This window comes from Lutzomyia longipalpis, chromosome 3 (genome assembly GCF_024334085.1).
Source record: "Lutzomyia longipalpis isolate SR_M1_2022 chromosome 3, ASM2433408v1".
NCBI classification, from domain to species: domain Eukaryota; kingdom Metazoa; phylum Arthropoda; class Insecta; order Diptera; family Psychodidae; genus Lutzomyia; species Lutzomyia longipalpis.
In genome coordinates this window covers 2,425,030-2,438,834 of record NC_074709.1, presented here as the reverse complement: position 1 = coordinate 2,438,834, position 13,805 = coordinate 2,425,030, and the positions used below count along the sequence as shown (strand labels likewise).

Genomic DNA, 13,805 nt, shown 5'->3' with positions numbered 1-13,805 from the left:
AAAAATAGAAAAAAACGAGAAAAAAAAGATTTTTTTGGATTTTTTGAATTAAAAATTAAAAATCGTCGGTGAAATCAGCTTGCGCTGCAACATTTATAGGCACATGCGACACATGCTCACTCAGTAGACGATGTGTGAGCGAGAGGGACCGAGGGTGGGAGCGGGATGCACTCTGCCCCTGAAAGTAGACTACCGTTTTTTGGCTTTTTACACTCTGGGGACTTTTTGAAATTAAATAAATTTGAATTTTTCATTTTTTTGATGCCATTCGACGCGGGGGCGCTTCATACGCCCCAAAAACCATACCCGGACGGGAAAAACGCCCGGAAAATGTGAGAAAATCGCGAAAAACACGCTATCGTCGACGAAGTCAGCTTGAACTGTAACCAATTTCATTGGCGCCAAAAAATGTATTTTGAATTTTCACTTTTTTCAACACAAAATTGGATTTTTCCACTATTTTAAAAAACTTTAAGAAAAAGAAATAAAACACATTGATTTTCTAATAAACTCCTGTATTATTCAGAGACTATACTAACGACTAACAAAATGCTGCAATTGGCTGCATTCCAGGATGTTGGCATCCTGTTTAAATTCCATTTACCTTTGGTATGTATCCTTTATGGCGGCCTTTGGGTAACTAATTATTTTATTTTAGTCTTTGTGATGATCTGTCACAGGTTGAATCACATTTAATTCATTTATTTTCTCTTTTCTATCTACTTATTGTCGCGCATGTAGTGATAGAGATTTTCATATGTTGCAAATGTAATCATTGTTGCTGGTACAACACGGGTCAGATTTGGTCCGAGTCCTTTGTAAAATCCACGCCACTTCTCAAACCTGCAAAAGTTGCAAAAAAGACGAAATATACTACGGGATAAAATAATTTATAATATAAAAAGATTAATTAAAATATCTTGCACTTTCAAATCTCATTTTTATCTCTCAATCCCCATTTCACGTCTCTCTCTCTCACGACGACATCGCGGGGGGCGTCTTTTATGTATAACAAAACAAACAAAACAAACGGATAAAGCAATAAATGGATGAAGTTGTTGTAGCATGGCGTTGCTCATCGTATGGCTATTGTTGCAACACTTTTGCAGCACAACATGAAAAGACAAATGTCTTGCTGATTTTTAATTATGCCGCCTTACAAATGATTAGTTCCTGTGACGACTCTCTCTCTCTCTCTCTCATACACCAAAATTCTAAACTTTGATTTACAGCTTAACACACATTATGAATTCTAAATTATTTATGTACATAACTCTATTTGAATTAACCCTGCACTGTAGTCATGCCTTTGTAATCAAGTTATTTTATTAAGTAATTTTTAAATGAAGTTTAACTGAAGAAGAAGAAGAATATGAACTTGAAAACAGAGCTCTGATTGGTTAATAAAATCCAGCAAAGCATTTTCATTGGCTACAGCTTGTTTTTTCAAGATGGAGCCTCAGTGCAAGGTTAATTTGAACAGATTCATAGCTAAAAATACTTAATAAATATGATGGAAAATTAATAAATAGCATGATCTTCTTGCCAATTTTTTTAAATGATTTTTTGATAAATGAGAATAGCAAGCAATTCGCATTTGATTTATTAGTTTCTGCAGCACAATAAAAATTCTCTCGCACTCTCTTCTAAATAACTATTCTAAATCTATTTATGTTTCATTTTCTTGTGATTTTCATGTAAATGTCTGATTAATTTTCTTCTTGTTTAGCATTATTATGGAGTTAGCTACAAATAAATGAATTTTTTACAGCACAATCAAGCTTTTTATGGGTGCAACACACTTCCGTGTAAGACTAACATTGTCTCTTACCTTAGCAAGAAGATTCTTGGTCAGTGAGTCGCTTAATTTTGCTCAAGGTTGCGCGTATTTTAATCCGCGTGATATTGTCTTTTTTTCTTGATTTCTTTTGCTACAAAAAGGAGTATTAAGTTGTGCAATAATATAAAAATAAATTTTCCTTAAAAACATTTACAAAAACAAATGGAAAGAAAAGAATCTTTTTGCCAAAGTATTTTTATAAGTTTAACAATCTCACTTTAACATTTCTATATGTTCACATTTAAAAATACTTAATTATAGGAATAGAATAAAAAAAAACAGAATTCTTTTTTATATATCACATGAGTTTTCATCAGTTTATCTACTACCCCCATCTCTATCTATTTCCTCTCTTCATTTCTTCTCGTCTATCAAACACTTTATGATCTCATTTAATGCGAATGCTTTTGTCATTTTATTCTCATTTTATTTGACCAGCAAATTATATATTTTTTAATTCTTCATTTTATTATTTTTTTTTATTTCTTATTTGTTCTAAAAATTCTAAGTTTTTTTTTCAAATAATTATTTTATTTTTTTAAAGCATTAGCTTATTTTCACAGTTATAAGAAACTTATGTAAAATCAACACATAGAGAAATTAAAAAATATTTAGCATTTTATTTAAATATTTTATCTAATTATATGTATTTTGGTTTTTAAAGCAAAAAACACTGTCTTTTCTTAACGTCTCTTCATTTTTTTTCAATTAAAGTACTTTCACCACACATTTTAAACTATTTTTTCATTTTAAATACTTTTTTTTCATTTCTCTTAGCGTGATTAAAAGTGTTTTAATAATCTTTTTTTTATTTAGCATAGTTTTTTGCAAATATGAAATTGAGAAAATATTTTTTCTTCATTCTTTTTTTTTACCATCTACACATTGAAAAAACTAATATTTTATATTTACTAAATTCATTTTTTTTATTTATATGTTTTTATTATTTTTTTACTTTTATGATTTATTGATTTAATCAATTAATTAATTTATTTTTTCTATGCATGAGTTACTTTCTCATAAATCAGCATAACTAGGCATATATTTGGTGTGACATGGGCTAAGTAGGGAACTAAACCTTTATAAAAACCTGGCATTCGTTCATACCTCCAAGTTTGCTTAATACAGTCCCATGTACCCTCATAGTGAAGGTGATGATCCTGGAGACGAGCCCTTATCACCTGGTAGGGATAAGTTGCTGCAGCTGCAATAAGCTTTGAAATTGCAGCGAATGTCAAGTATTCTGTGGTTGTCTGCAAAGGAATTTAAGTACAATTCTAAATTAAGAGGAGGCCACTCAACAGCAAAAGACATATGAAGAAAGATTGCGTCAAATGCTTTCCGAATGAGTGAAATATGAATCATTTATGCTGCTTTGATAAAAATTAAAAAAAAAAACTTTTTTTGGTGATATTTTGAGTAAAATGTATCCCGACTATGAAGTACTAAAAGTACTAAAATTTTAGATCTTTTAAAACTTACTAATCTTTCTAAATTAAAACACTAAATTAAAAAAAAATTAATAAAATTTTTACTAAAATCAATTGACATTAGTGAATCAGTAGACATCAGTAGAACTACTTAGCAGCTTTTGACAATTGGTTAATGCAATTCTAACCTTTTGACATCTTTTTTAAACGTTTGATAGTTCGTTTCCATTGATTGAATTATTTTTTCTTATGTGAATTGAACGTTTCTTCTAACGTTTAACGTTGTTGTTCTAAAATTTGTAAATTATTTTAACGTTTTACCTTTCTGTTCTAATATTTGAGAAATATTTTAGCGCCGTTTGACATTTCTGTTCTAAAATTTGAGAATCATTCGTTTGACGTTTCTGTTCGAAAGTCTGAAACTTATTCTAACGTTTGAAATTGCTGTACTAAAATTTGAGATTTATCTGAAGTTTGAGATTGCTGTCTAACCTATTCTAACGCCGTTTGACATTTTTGTTCTAAAATCTGAGGATTAGGCTAACAAGATCAACACCACCAATTGTGCTAAAGTTTCACGTTTCTAATCGAAAGTTTGAGAATTATTTTAACGTTTGAGATTTCTGTTCTAAAATTTGGGAGTTTTACGTTTCCATTCTAAAGTTTTTAAGACTTATTTCAATGTTTCACAATACTGTTCTAAAATACTTAAATTTATCCAAACTTTTAACTTTTTTTTTAAGTTTGAAAAATATAAATTTAACAAATGTTTGTAAGTAAATTTGAGCCTAAAAATAATTATTTTAGGCATCTAATGAAAAAAAATTATTGCCTGAACATACGCCACTGACGCACAATGCTAAGAATCGACAAAAAATTAACTTCTTCCTACAATCTTTTAACATTAAGCTGAAACAACATCATCATTAAGAAAATTTTATTGTTCTAAATCCTAACATAAAATTTAATTTATCAATAAAAAAAACAAAAAGAAATATTTTAAAATTCAAAATTAATCTTTAAGTTCAGAAAACCTAACTTCCCGATCTAAATCACATTTCAATGGATCATTGCAAAAGATAACGTTCTGCAATATCTCTCGCTGATTTCTTTCGCGACTTTCTAATGAGTTACGAAGCAAAGGAGATAGTGACCTTATCACATTGTGGGGCATTAGAAATGTGGCTTTATATCATTTAAACACGACTCTTGCGTGAATTGTATTTCCCAGCAGGGGTGGGGTCTCTATAGGCGTAGCCAAATGAGACAACAAAAAAAGCTTCGTGTTTAATTGAAAATCGATGAAAGTATGAATGGTGGAAGAAACTTTTATATTTATACAAAAAAAAAAAAATAAAACTTACCAGCTTCTGATCAATTGGTAATCGTCTATATTGATTGTAGCGATTCTTCATCTCCTCATAGGTCATAAACTGAAGTGCCCCGTGTGATACTCCGAAGATTCCGGGAACAAAACCCTTTTTGTTTGCAATTGAAAAATAAAGTAAAATACGAAACACAAAAAAGAAATTAGAAATATTGCCCAAAAGCTAAAAAAAAGGAAAATTTAGTACTCTATAGAATCCACGGACACCCTCTGTTCGGTAGATCTTTTTAAGTGCATCAACCATCCCTCGATAATTTGTACTTTCCCCACTTGGACTGAGCTCATTGGAATATTGGAGGCAGAGACGTGTCTTCACCACCCAGATGGGATTTGTCATTGCTAGCGTCAAAATTCCAGCTTCTGCCGCTGCAATCATGTGCATTGTTGGCCCCAAAGCGATATGTGTATTACCACCCTGAATCCATGTCTTTATGGTGTTGTAGCTGAAAGGTTAAAATCAATCAATATTGAATTACGGGAACTAGAGCCTTCCGGAGGGAACTTACAAAAGAAAATAGAATCCCCAAGCACTCCCAGAACCCCAAACATTGGGTGTTACCCCCTTGTACAAGCCCCTTAGGCCCTCCTGGCGGAATATTGTTGCAAAAGCACTTGAGAGATTGCGATACTGTGGAATGGTTGCCTGACGACCATCGTTCACTGCAAAAGAAATTTCATAAAATTCTTCTTTTTTTTTTCAATTGAAAAATCACAAAAAAATTTCACGTCTATTGGGTCATACGCTGACCCAAATGTGAAACATTTTTTTTTAATTTAAATGAATTTAATTTTTTTCCAAGTTAGAAATACGTTAAGATTACGTAGAAAAGGCCTTTGAGAGCATTTACAGAATAAATATCGCGATAAAATGATCGCATATTTCAAAATGTTTCTATGTTTCATGTGGAGGAGAAAGGGTTAATTTAATTGAAACATTATGCAATTTATAAAAAAAAAGTGGCTAAACAATTTATATTTTCTGCCTCCTTAGTCTTATAAAAATCGAGAAATAACCGAAAAAGAGCATAGAAAATTCAAAATGGCCATTCATTTGACAGCTATATAGCCGCCATTTTTTTTTATATAAGAAGAAATTTTAATTAGATTATGGATTATATCAGAAAAAATCGATTTTCAACCTTTCTACATACAAACTTTCCAAAATTCTCAATAATTCCGATAAACAATAAAAATAATTCAAAATGGCGACGCATAAATCGCCATTTTCTTCTGAGGAGTCATTCTATTTTATTTTCAACATACACAGATCACAGGATATCCTAAAGAATATTTAAAATACATCATATTTTCAGTTTTTTTTATGTCTTTCAACATTTAATTTATTGCTGAAAACGAAAAAAAAATTAAAATGGCGACTACAACAGCCGCCATATTTTTTAAGGAAAGCCATTTTATTCTATTTTCGATTTATATTTCAGAAAATATTTAAGAAAATCTGATTTTATACATTCTTGCTATCACAGAGTTCGAATTAATATCGAAAACACTGAAATAAAATTCAAAATGTCGGCTACAGCGACAGCCATATTGATTTTTTTTCACACAAGTAATAAATTGATTTTTTTTTTTCAATTTTATCCGTTAGTTTGTGCTCATAATTCAAAAACTTCAAGACAATGAGAATGTTTTCTGTGTGAGCTAATTAAATATAATGAGAGATTAGCCTCATTTAGAAACCCCTCGAATTTTAAATCAATAAAAATTGAAGATTTATTTTATATACTCCCATTAAAACTAAATATTTATTCTCTTCACGTGATATAAGAAAACAAAGAGCCACCATACAAAGAAAGAAAAAAAAGAAACAGAAAGTAATAATCTCTGCTATGCTCAACTAATCAATATTTCAATGCTAAATTAGAAAAACGAATAATTATAAAATGTAGGTATAATTAAAATAATGAAATTCCTCATTAAATTCAACATTTCAAAGTCAAAATTTACGAGAAATTTCTTTCAATTCATTAGGGAAAAAAATGCAATCACGCGAGATTCTTGTAATGTTCTCACAGAGATTCTAAGCATTGCTGGGAGTAAATTTTGATTAAATTTTACAATGTTAGTAAATCATTTTGGGATGATTAATTCTTTTTTTTTCTCTTCATTCAAAGCTCAAAAAGTCGAGCCAAAAAGTCTCTCTTGCTCAATCAATTGGAGAGAATTTCAGCTGAATTACTATAAGCTATTGCGAAATAATGCTGCAATTTTAGCTCTCAATTGAATCATTCGTCACACTTTGAGATTTTCTCTGTATGTTCGTTTGTGGTGGAGAGTTTGTTGAGGAAATGTCCAAGTACTTAATACAACACATTATAGTTTATATAGTTACTCTACAATACTATAATTATAGTGCACATACAAATGAAAATTATATGTGTTGTGCACGACTTTTCTTTTGCAATACATACATGAATTTCAGTGGAAGTGAGTTGAAATAAAAATCTTATAAAACCTTCACTTTTTAGGGCAAATCCAAGTTCTTTCTTTGGGTACTTTTCTTTTATTTTTCATAACTTTTTTTTATCTCCTTTTTGCAAAATCTGCAGCATAATTTATTACATAAATATAGGGGAGAGCGGGGTTAAAAAAGTCACTTACGGGTTTAGAAAAAGCTCAAAATATCATATTTCCCAAATGCATAAAGCGAAATGTTTAGCTCATTTCTTTAGGAAATTTACTGCCCTACAACTCTTTCTCAGATCATTTTGTTTTATCTAGCTAGGAAATATGATATTTTAGGCTTTTTCCAAACCCTTAAGTGACTTTATTAGCCCCGCCCTCCCCTACATAATTCACTTATTTTTGTACATTAATAATTGATTCTATTCTGCGACCAATAAAACCTTAAACCGTTGAAATTTTAAAATTCTTGAAATTTTAAGAATTTTTTCTAATAATTTGATTCCATGAAAAAAAAACCGTTTAAAAATTTGAATGATTTCTTCTCGATTTTTGAACTTCTTGCAGCGATTTTTTAAGTTTTGATTTATTTTAAACTTTTAAGGTTTTCCTTAGAATAGTATACTGAAGTTTGAATTACTTAAAAAATTGTGTTTTGATTTGATCAAAATTGGTCAATCCGTTCTCAAGTTATATTAAAGAACGAGCTTGCGGCTTTCTCTTTTCGACTTTCAGCGGCCATATTGGCAAAACGGCTTGACCGATTGTTTAGTAGTTATGAGTTATCCTTGTAAAAATCTTTTTGATCACTCCTATTCTCATCTACTAACAGGCCTAATACAATAATACAAGAATTAAAAAATTCAAGCTTTTAAGAAAATTATTGGGGGATTTCAAAATGGCAATAGGCAGCCATTTTGATTTTCAAAACGTCAAAATTTGAAATTTTACACCCACATCTTTATTGAAAATTTCAAACAATAAATCTAAATCTCCTGCCATTTTCAATGCAAATGCTAAAAGAGACAAGATTGAGTCACGTAAGAATGTCGGAAAGCTCTCACAGACGAACGCATATCTTATTGAGCGAGTGCCAAGTTATCTATCACCAAATAAAATTACAAGGAAGGAAATTTCCTATATAACTGTTCTATTAGGAATTTTTCACCTTTATTGTGAATTGTTTGATTAAGATTTTCATTTTTTTATCTCTGAGACTTTACAAATCAATAAGATGCTCAAGTCAAGATCTTCCCGGGGACGTAAGGCAGACCGTTTTAATACGACTGTTGTGTCACACGCATTTTTATGGGAAACTATTTTTATCTTCTAATCTGAACCAACAAAAAAAAAATGATAAAATTAGCAAAACTCTAAGAACTTTTGAAACCTTGAAGATCAGGGATTTCTTGTTGTGATCTTTAGGAAATTTTTCATAAAACAAACACAAAAAAAAATGAAAGAAAAGTGGAATCAAGTCAAAACAAAATTTATCAAAATTCTTCCTTTGAAATATTTTTTAAGGCTTAACATGGACCACAATTGATAAGAAGATCTGTGATAAAAATATCTTTAAAAAAATATCAAGGCGAGACAGGTAGGATATACCTACTTAATTTACATCCGTGTTGAGATGTTTTGTGGAAATGACAAACACTTAAAATCTTTCTATAAATATAAGAGAAAAAAACCACCTTTTGGTCATGATCTTGTCGACGATCGTCTGTATTTGTGAAGGAATTATTTCAAAAGCAATTTACACTCTCAGTGGTTGTTGGCACAAGTTCAAGGAATCTCGCATCTGCTGAGCTTTTTTTTTTTCATTCAGGAGATCACATGTAGAGTGTACATATATAACTTGCGATCACTTTGAGAGCAAATCTTCTGGACTGATCATCGCGATTGGGGTGTTATTTTTCCGTTGCTTTTTCTCAATCATCTTCCCTCATTAAGAGCACCACAAAAACAAATCAATTTGAAAGGCGAGAATTTCTGTGATGTGTCTTCTGGGAATCATTTTGGAAAATTTTCACAACATAAAAATCAAAAAGATAAATGGAATTTAATGGAGCGAATGAGCAAAATATTCCTTGAACTTGCATGGAGAGGAAATAGAGATGAATTAAAAAAATAAAACAAACTCGAGCATTATTCTATGAGGTCGCGCGCGCATTCTAGAAGTTGGCATTGAGGTTTTTTTAATGTTGCATTTTGCAGTTCTCACAAAGTTCCACTTTCGCGCGCACGAGGCAACCGTTAGAACGAGGAAGAGAGAAGGTGGCGGCTGCATAAAATGCAGGAAAATATCCACATGAATGAAAACTAATTTATCTAGAACACTCTCATGGGGGGGATATCGCAGGAACAAAATCGTCGTGTGAGTTCAGGGTTAATTAAAATCGATTAGCCTGCAGGCATCTCTTACTTGAGCGCTTTCTTATCAACTATGAGATTGCACCACGAATAGAAAAAAAAACCCGTCACGTGCCTCCAGACACTCACGCGGGCATTAGGTGACAAAACACACCATTAAGTGTGGATTAAACAAGGGGTGTTTATCTGGAGAATATTTTGGTTTTTAGGCGAATCATTCGTATATTTCTAAAGATCTGAATTTTTGAACTTCACATGAACATCTTTTGCTCAAAACCGAGAGAAAAAAAACAAAAAAGTATTTAGGACTTTTTGGTTTGAATTTAGTCTTTTTTGAGACTTTAAATTATATTTTTTTAAGTTTTATTCCTCAAGTATTATCTATGCAATTTTGGGACTGAAAACCAAAAATTTATCGTCATGAATTGTCTTTTTTTTTGGTTACATTTACTACTTTTTGGCTCTCTCGTTAGCTTTTGAAAACTCTACCCTTGTCCTTACAAATCGTTAAAAAAATTAATATATGAAATTTTAATTAAATATCCTTAAATTTAAATTCGCAGCTACATTAGGTATTTTGTAGTACAAATAAGTTAAAAATTGAGTCACCATTAGGCAAAGACTAAGTCATGATAAGGTATTTGAGTCACAAATAGTCTTTTCTGGCGTCACTATAGGATAGAGCCTTTTAGCCATTTAATGAGAATTTAAGGTTTTTTTTTAATTTTTCTCTAAAAGAGAAATTTAAAAAATCTGATTTAAAAATTTGATTTAAGTGTTTTTGTGCTTGAATTTAACATGAATATTAGCGAATAATCCGAATATTTGCCAAGATCCGAATAATTTCGTCCAGATAAACCCCCCTTGAGATTAAAAGAAAGAAGCTTCTTCTCATAAACACCTCTAGGCCAAAATAATAATAAAAAAAACATTCTTCCACCACCCCAAATACACCTGAATATGAATCATACAATTCGCTAATTATCATTCCAATCGATGGCATTTCCCATTGTTCACCTTAGCTCTCTACCTAGCCCCAAACACGTAATTCTTGTTCAAATTGTTCACGTCAATATTTTTTCCATTCCCTCTCTTTTTTTCTTAAAAAAATTAAGTAGATTCATCGCCAATAATATTTAACTTAAATATTACTCGGATGTCGCACGTTCATTTAGTGCTTAGTCCCGCGCCGCTTGTTTTTCACATAAAATCTTTATCACATTCGAGCCTCCGTCGTTATCAGAATAAAAACAATGTTTTTTTGCCAAAAGGAATTATTGTCATTGGAGACCTCGTGAACCTGCCCATTTCAGAGCAAAGAGCTTTTTTTTTCCAAACTCATATAAATGGTGCGATATGTTAGTTTTTTTGTTGTTGTGTTGAAACATGCAAAATGAATAAATATGAGAGAACTATGCTCAAGCTTGAAAAAAAAAAACACATAAAACAAATATTTCTACGCAGAATTCAATGATTTTTCTTCCGGGAGGTTTTCTGTGGTATTAAGCTTTTCTTGAGAAATTTTGAGGATTTTCTTGGAGCTTTATAATGTGCCCAGTGAAACAGACTAGTTGACAAAAAATAGGAAGAAAAGTAATTGAAGAAACATTCTAAAAATTAAATATTTCTTTTTTAAATTATTGATTAAAAAGTTTTTTATAAAAGTGTAAATTTTTGTTTGAAGGCTAAATAATACTTGAGGAAGATCCATGAGAAAATGAATAGACTGCAAATTATAAATTAAAACATAAATTCCAAAGCATTTTAAATAAATAAAGGAAAGAAAAATTATAAAAAAAAATTATTATCACTTTTTAAAAAAACTAAAAGTTCTTTATTTTAAATTTTTGTCTCAATGCTAAATAGTAAGGAAAATCCATGAGAAAATGATTAAATTGCGAATTAAAAGATGAAACATAAATTTCACAAATTCAAACTTCTTTCCTGTAAAAGGAATTTATTCATTTTGGTGCTCTCATGTCATTGAAAACTGCTGATCAGACACAAAGAGTTTTCTTAAAAATCATTTAATAAAAACATTAAATAAAACTCAAAAGACTTAAATAGACTGAAAAACTCGAGGAAGAACTTTTTTTCCTTTATTACGGGTTTCATCCATTTGATTGATTTATTCTAGAGGAAGAATTTGGCCAAAAATATGTAAACCACGCCCTCAATGTACCTTTGGTTTTGGCTATGAAGCAAATGCTCTATGCTTGATAGATGATAGTTTTTGGACAACGAACGTAATTAATTAATATTAATCTATGTATATAAATATCAGGAGGTGTTAATTGAAGCGTATGAAGCATATGCTTAGAGCTTATGTTTTATATAACTTAAAAAAAATAACAAAAAGGTACAATGGAGGCGTGGTTTATGTACATTACGACTAATTTTTTCCAACTAAACCCATTAGAAAATTTAAAAATCTTCTGTTTTAGCTCTTTTTAAATGTTCTATGATCTACTAAAATATTAATTCTGTCTGTATTCTTCAAAACATGCCAAAAGTGCATCAAAATGAATAAACTCCTTCGCAATAAAAATTCCCAAAATAAAAGTAATTTTAATGGCAATAAAATACAAACATATGCTACAATAATCATCACACGCTGATAAAAGAATGAATCCGATGTAATTAACAAACATTACTAATGCAAATGATATAGATACGAAAATATCTGTTTCTATGGCAAAATGGTTAGAAGACTGATAAAAAAAAACCCCTGACAAGCATAGAAGGCACTCTTTTGACCCTTCTGATTATAAATTATGTGAGTAACATGAACGAGAAGGACATTTTGTAATTAATTATGATCTCATTCCCTTGACATGATTTATGGAAAAGCATTATGCTACGAAAAACGTTAATGTCTTAATTTTTCTGTTCAAAGAAACTTTGCACTATGGAGCATAGCTCCACCCAATCAAATCGCAGTTCTTTTGTGTTGAAATATCAATAAAGAAGAAGAAGAATTAAAACTTTCTTCGGATTGGTTGAAATAAATCGAAAGGGGATTTAATTGGTTAATTCACTCAATTTAATTTTAAGAATTTTTCTTTTAGTACAGAAACCTTCATTTTTAGCTCAAAATTCAAGTAAATCAAGAAAGATTAATACAGCTTTTATATTTTTGAATGGATTTTTTATCCTGATTTAGAAGAAAAACAAGAGATTTTCTTTTCTAAAAATTGCAACAAAAAAGAAACGAACTGTCAAAATCTTGCAATATTTTTAACAGAATACCAAAAATCTTTAAAATCTTAAAGAAATAAAAGATTTTAAATAAAATCGACCCTTAAAATCTAAAAGCAAACCAATCCGAAAGATTTTCGTCTCAGAAACTAGTTTATGCTCCCAGGTTAATCAAGAGCCATAAAACATGATTATTTTATGTCTCTGCGGTCTGAAATCTCTTAGCGAATGGTGCGAATAGACAAAGAAATTTCGCAATTCACGTTTTTAGCATAAAATTCAAATTACAAGGTTAACAAAATTCTTTGGAAAAAAAATATAGAAGATGAAAAATTGAGGGAAAAAAATGCGAATTTACCTGCAAATCGGATCTTGATGAGGTCCAGAGGGTGGAGGATGAGCGTTGAAGTGACCCCGCCGGAAATCCCAGCCACGAGGTGCTCGTACTTTACGAGGGACAGTAGGTTAAGTTTCTTCGTGCTGCCGTTCTTCATTGTCGTCATTTTCCTGCCAACATACGAGGAGGAGGAAATGAATTAGAGGGACCTCACCAGAGTGGATCTCCTTCTCCTCCAGCCTGGTGAGAAGCAAAGAAATACCTTCTACTGAATGCACGTGGTGAAGAAATCTCCCGCGAGGAGCTGAACTAGCAAAAATAAAGCAAGAAACTCTCTGCTCAGCTAGAGGCAATCTGCCATAGATCTGGGATCCGTGGCGTCGTCCTGATCCATACTCAGCATTCTCAGCTGTGTTGCCGCACAGGCTGCAGCAACGGAATCACTCTCAACTTGTGGATTTTCCGCGGAAGCTGCCTTTTTCCGGATTAGGAAAAGTTTAGCTTCGGATGACGCAAGACCCCCGAAAAAGTCCACAATTTTCACGCACACACCACTTTCCCTGGCAAGTTGACAAACAAACGCAGAAAGTTCACAAAATGCACTGCAAAAATATGCTGCGATGATTCTCCTGCAATATCCGGAGTTCTTCTGAAGTTGAATGAGAATTTTCTGGTCAGAAATTGCACAAAAATCCAGCTACGAATCTTTCAAGATTGTACTTTTAGGTGTTGCGAGACACAGCATTCATGGCATCACGGAACGAAACGGGACAATCGCTAGGACTACAACATTGTAAATATCCGCGATTGTACTGAGGC

At 31.3% G+C, this 13,805-nt stretch overlaps 4 protein-coding genes across 7 annotated transcripts in view; all 4 read right to left on the bottom strand.

The window, feature by feature from the left end:
- The window catches only part of LOC129794093 (GPI mannosyltransferase 3), a 1,193,052-nt gene that overhangs the window by 923,431 nt on the left and 255,816 nt on the right, over positions 1 to 13,805 (bottom strand). The gene's annotated exons all lie outside the window — the stretch shown is intronic.
- The window catches only part of LOC129794120 (cytoplasmic tRNA 2-thiolation protein 1), a 1,132,104-nt gene that overhangs the window by 923,431 nt on the left and 194,868 nt on the right, over positions 1 to 13,805 (bottom strand). The window lies entirely within an intron of this gene.
- Positions 1 to 13,805, bottom strand: part of LOC129794129 (plasma membrane ascorbate-dependent reductase CYBRD1) — a 1,128,201-nt gene that overhangs the window by 923,431 nt on the left and 190,965 nt on the right. The gene's annotated exons all lie outside the window — the stretch shown is intronic.
- LOC129794128 (mitochondrial folate transporter/carrier) lies at positions 499 to 13,688 on the bottom strand. Its single transcript, XM_055834762.1, has 7 exons — positions 13,249 to 13,688; positions 13,008 to 13,156; positions 5,164 to 5,317; positions 4,845 to 5,100; positions 4,635 to 4,748; positions 2,948 to 3,093; positions 499 to 843 (listed from the first exon to the last, which is right to left on the bottom strand). Exons 2-7 carry the CDS (start codon positions 13,150 to 13,152, stop codon positions 720 to 722), a joined length of 939 nt encoding a protein of 312 aa, XP_055690737.1. The 5' UTR covers positions 13,153 to 13,156; positions 13,249 to 13,688; the 3' UTR covers positions 499 to 719.

What these genes read in the sequence shown, in the direction of transcription:
- LOC129794128 (XM_055834762.1), bottom strand. Translation starts at nt 13,152, where the DNA reads ATGACGACAATGAAGAACGGCAGCACGAAGAAACTTAACCTACTGTCC. An exon ending in TGGGGATTCTATTTTCTTTT is followed by an intron (nt 5,101 to 5,163) that starts GTAAGTTCCCTC and finishes TTAACCTTTCAG; the next exon opens with CTACAACACCATAAAGACAT. An exon ending in TACCAATTGATCAGAAGCTG is followed by an intron (nt 3,094 to 4,634) that starts GTAAGTTTTATT and finishes ATTCCTTTGCAG; the next exon opens with ACAACCACAGAATACTTGAC.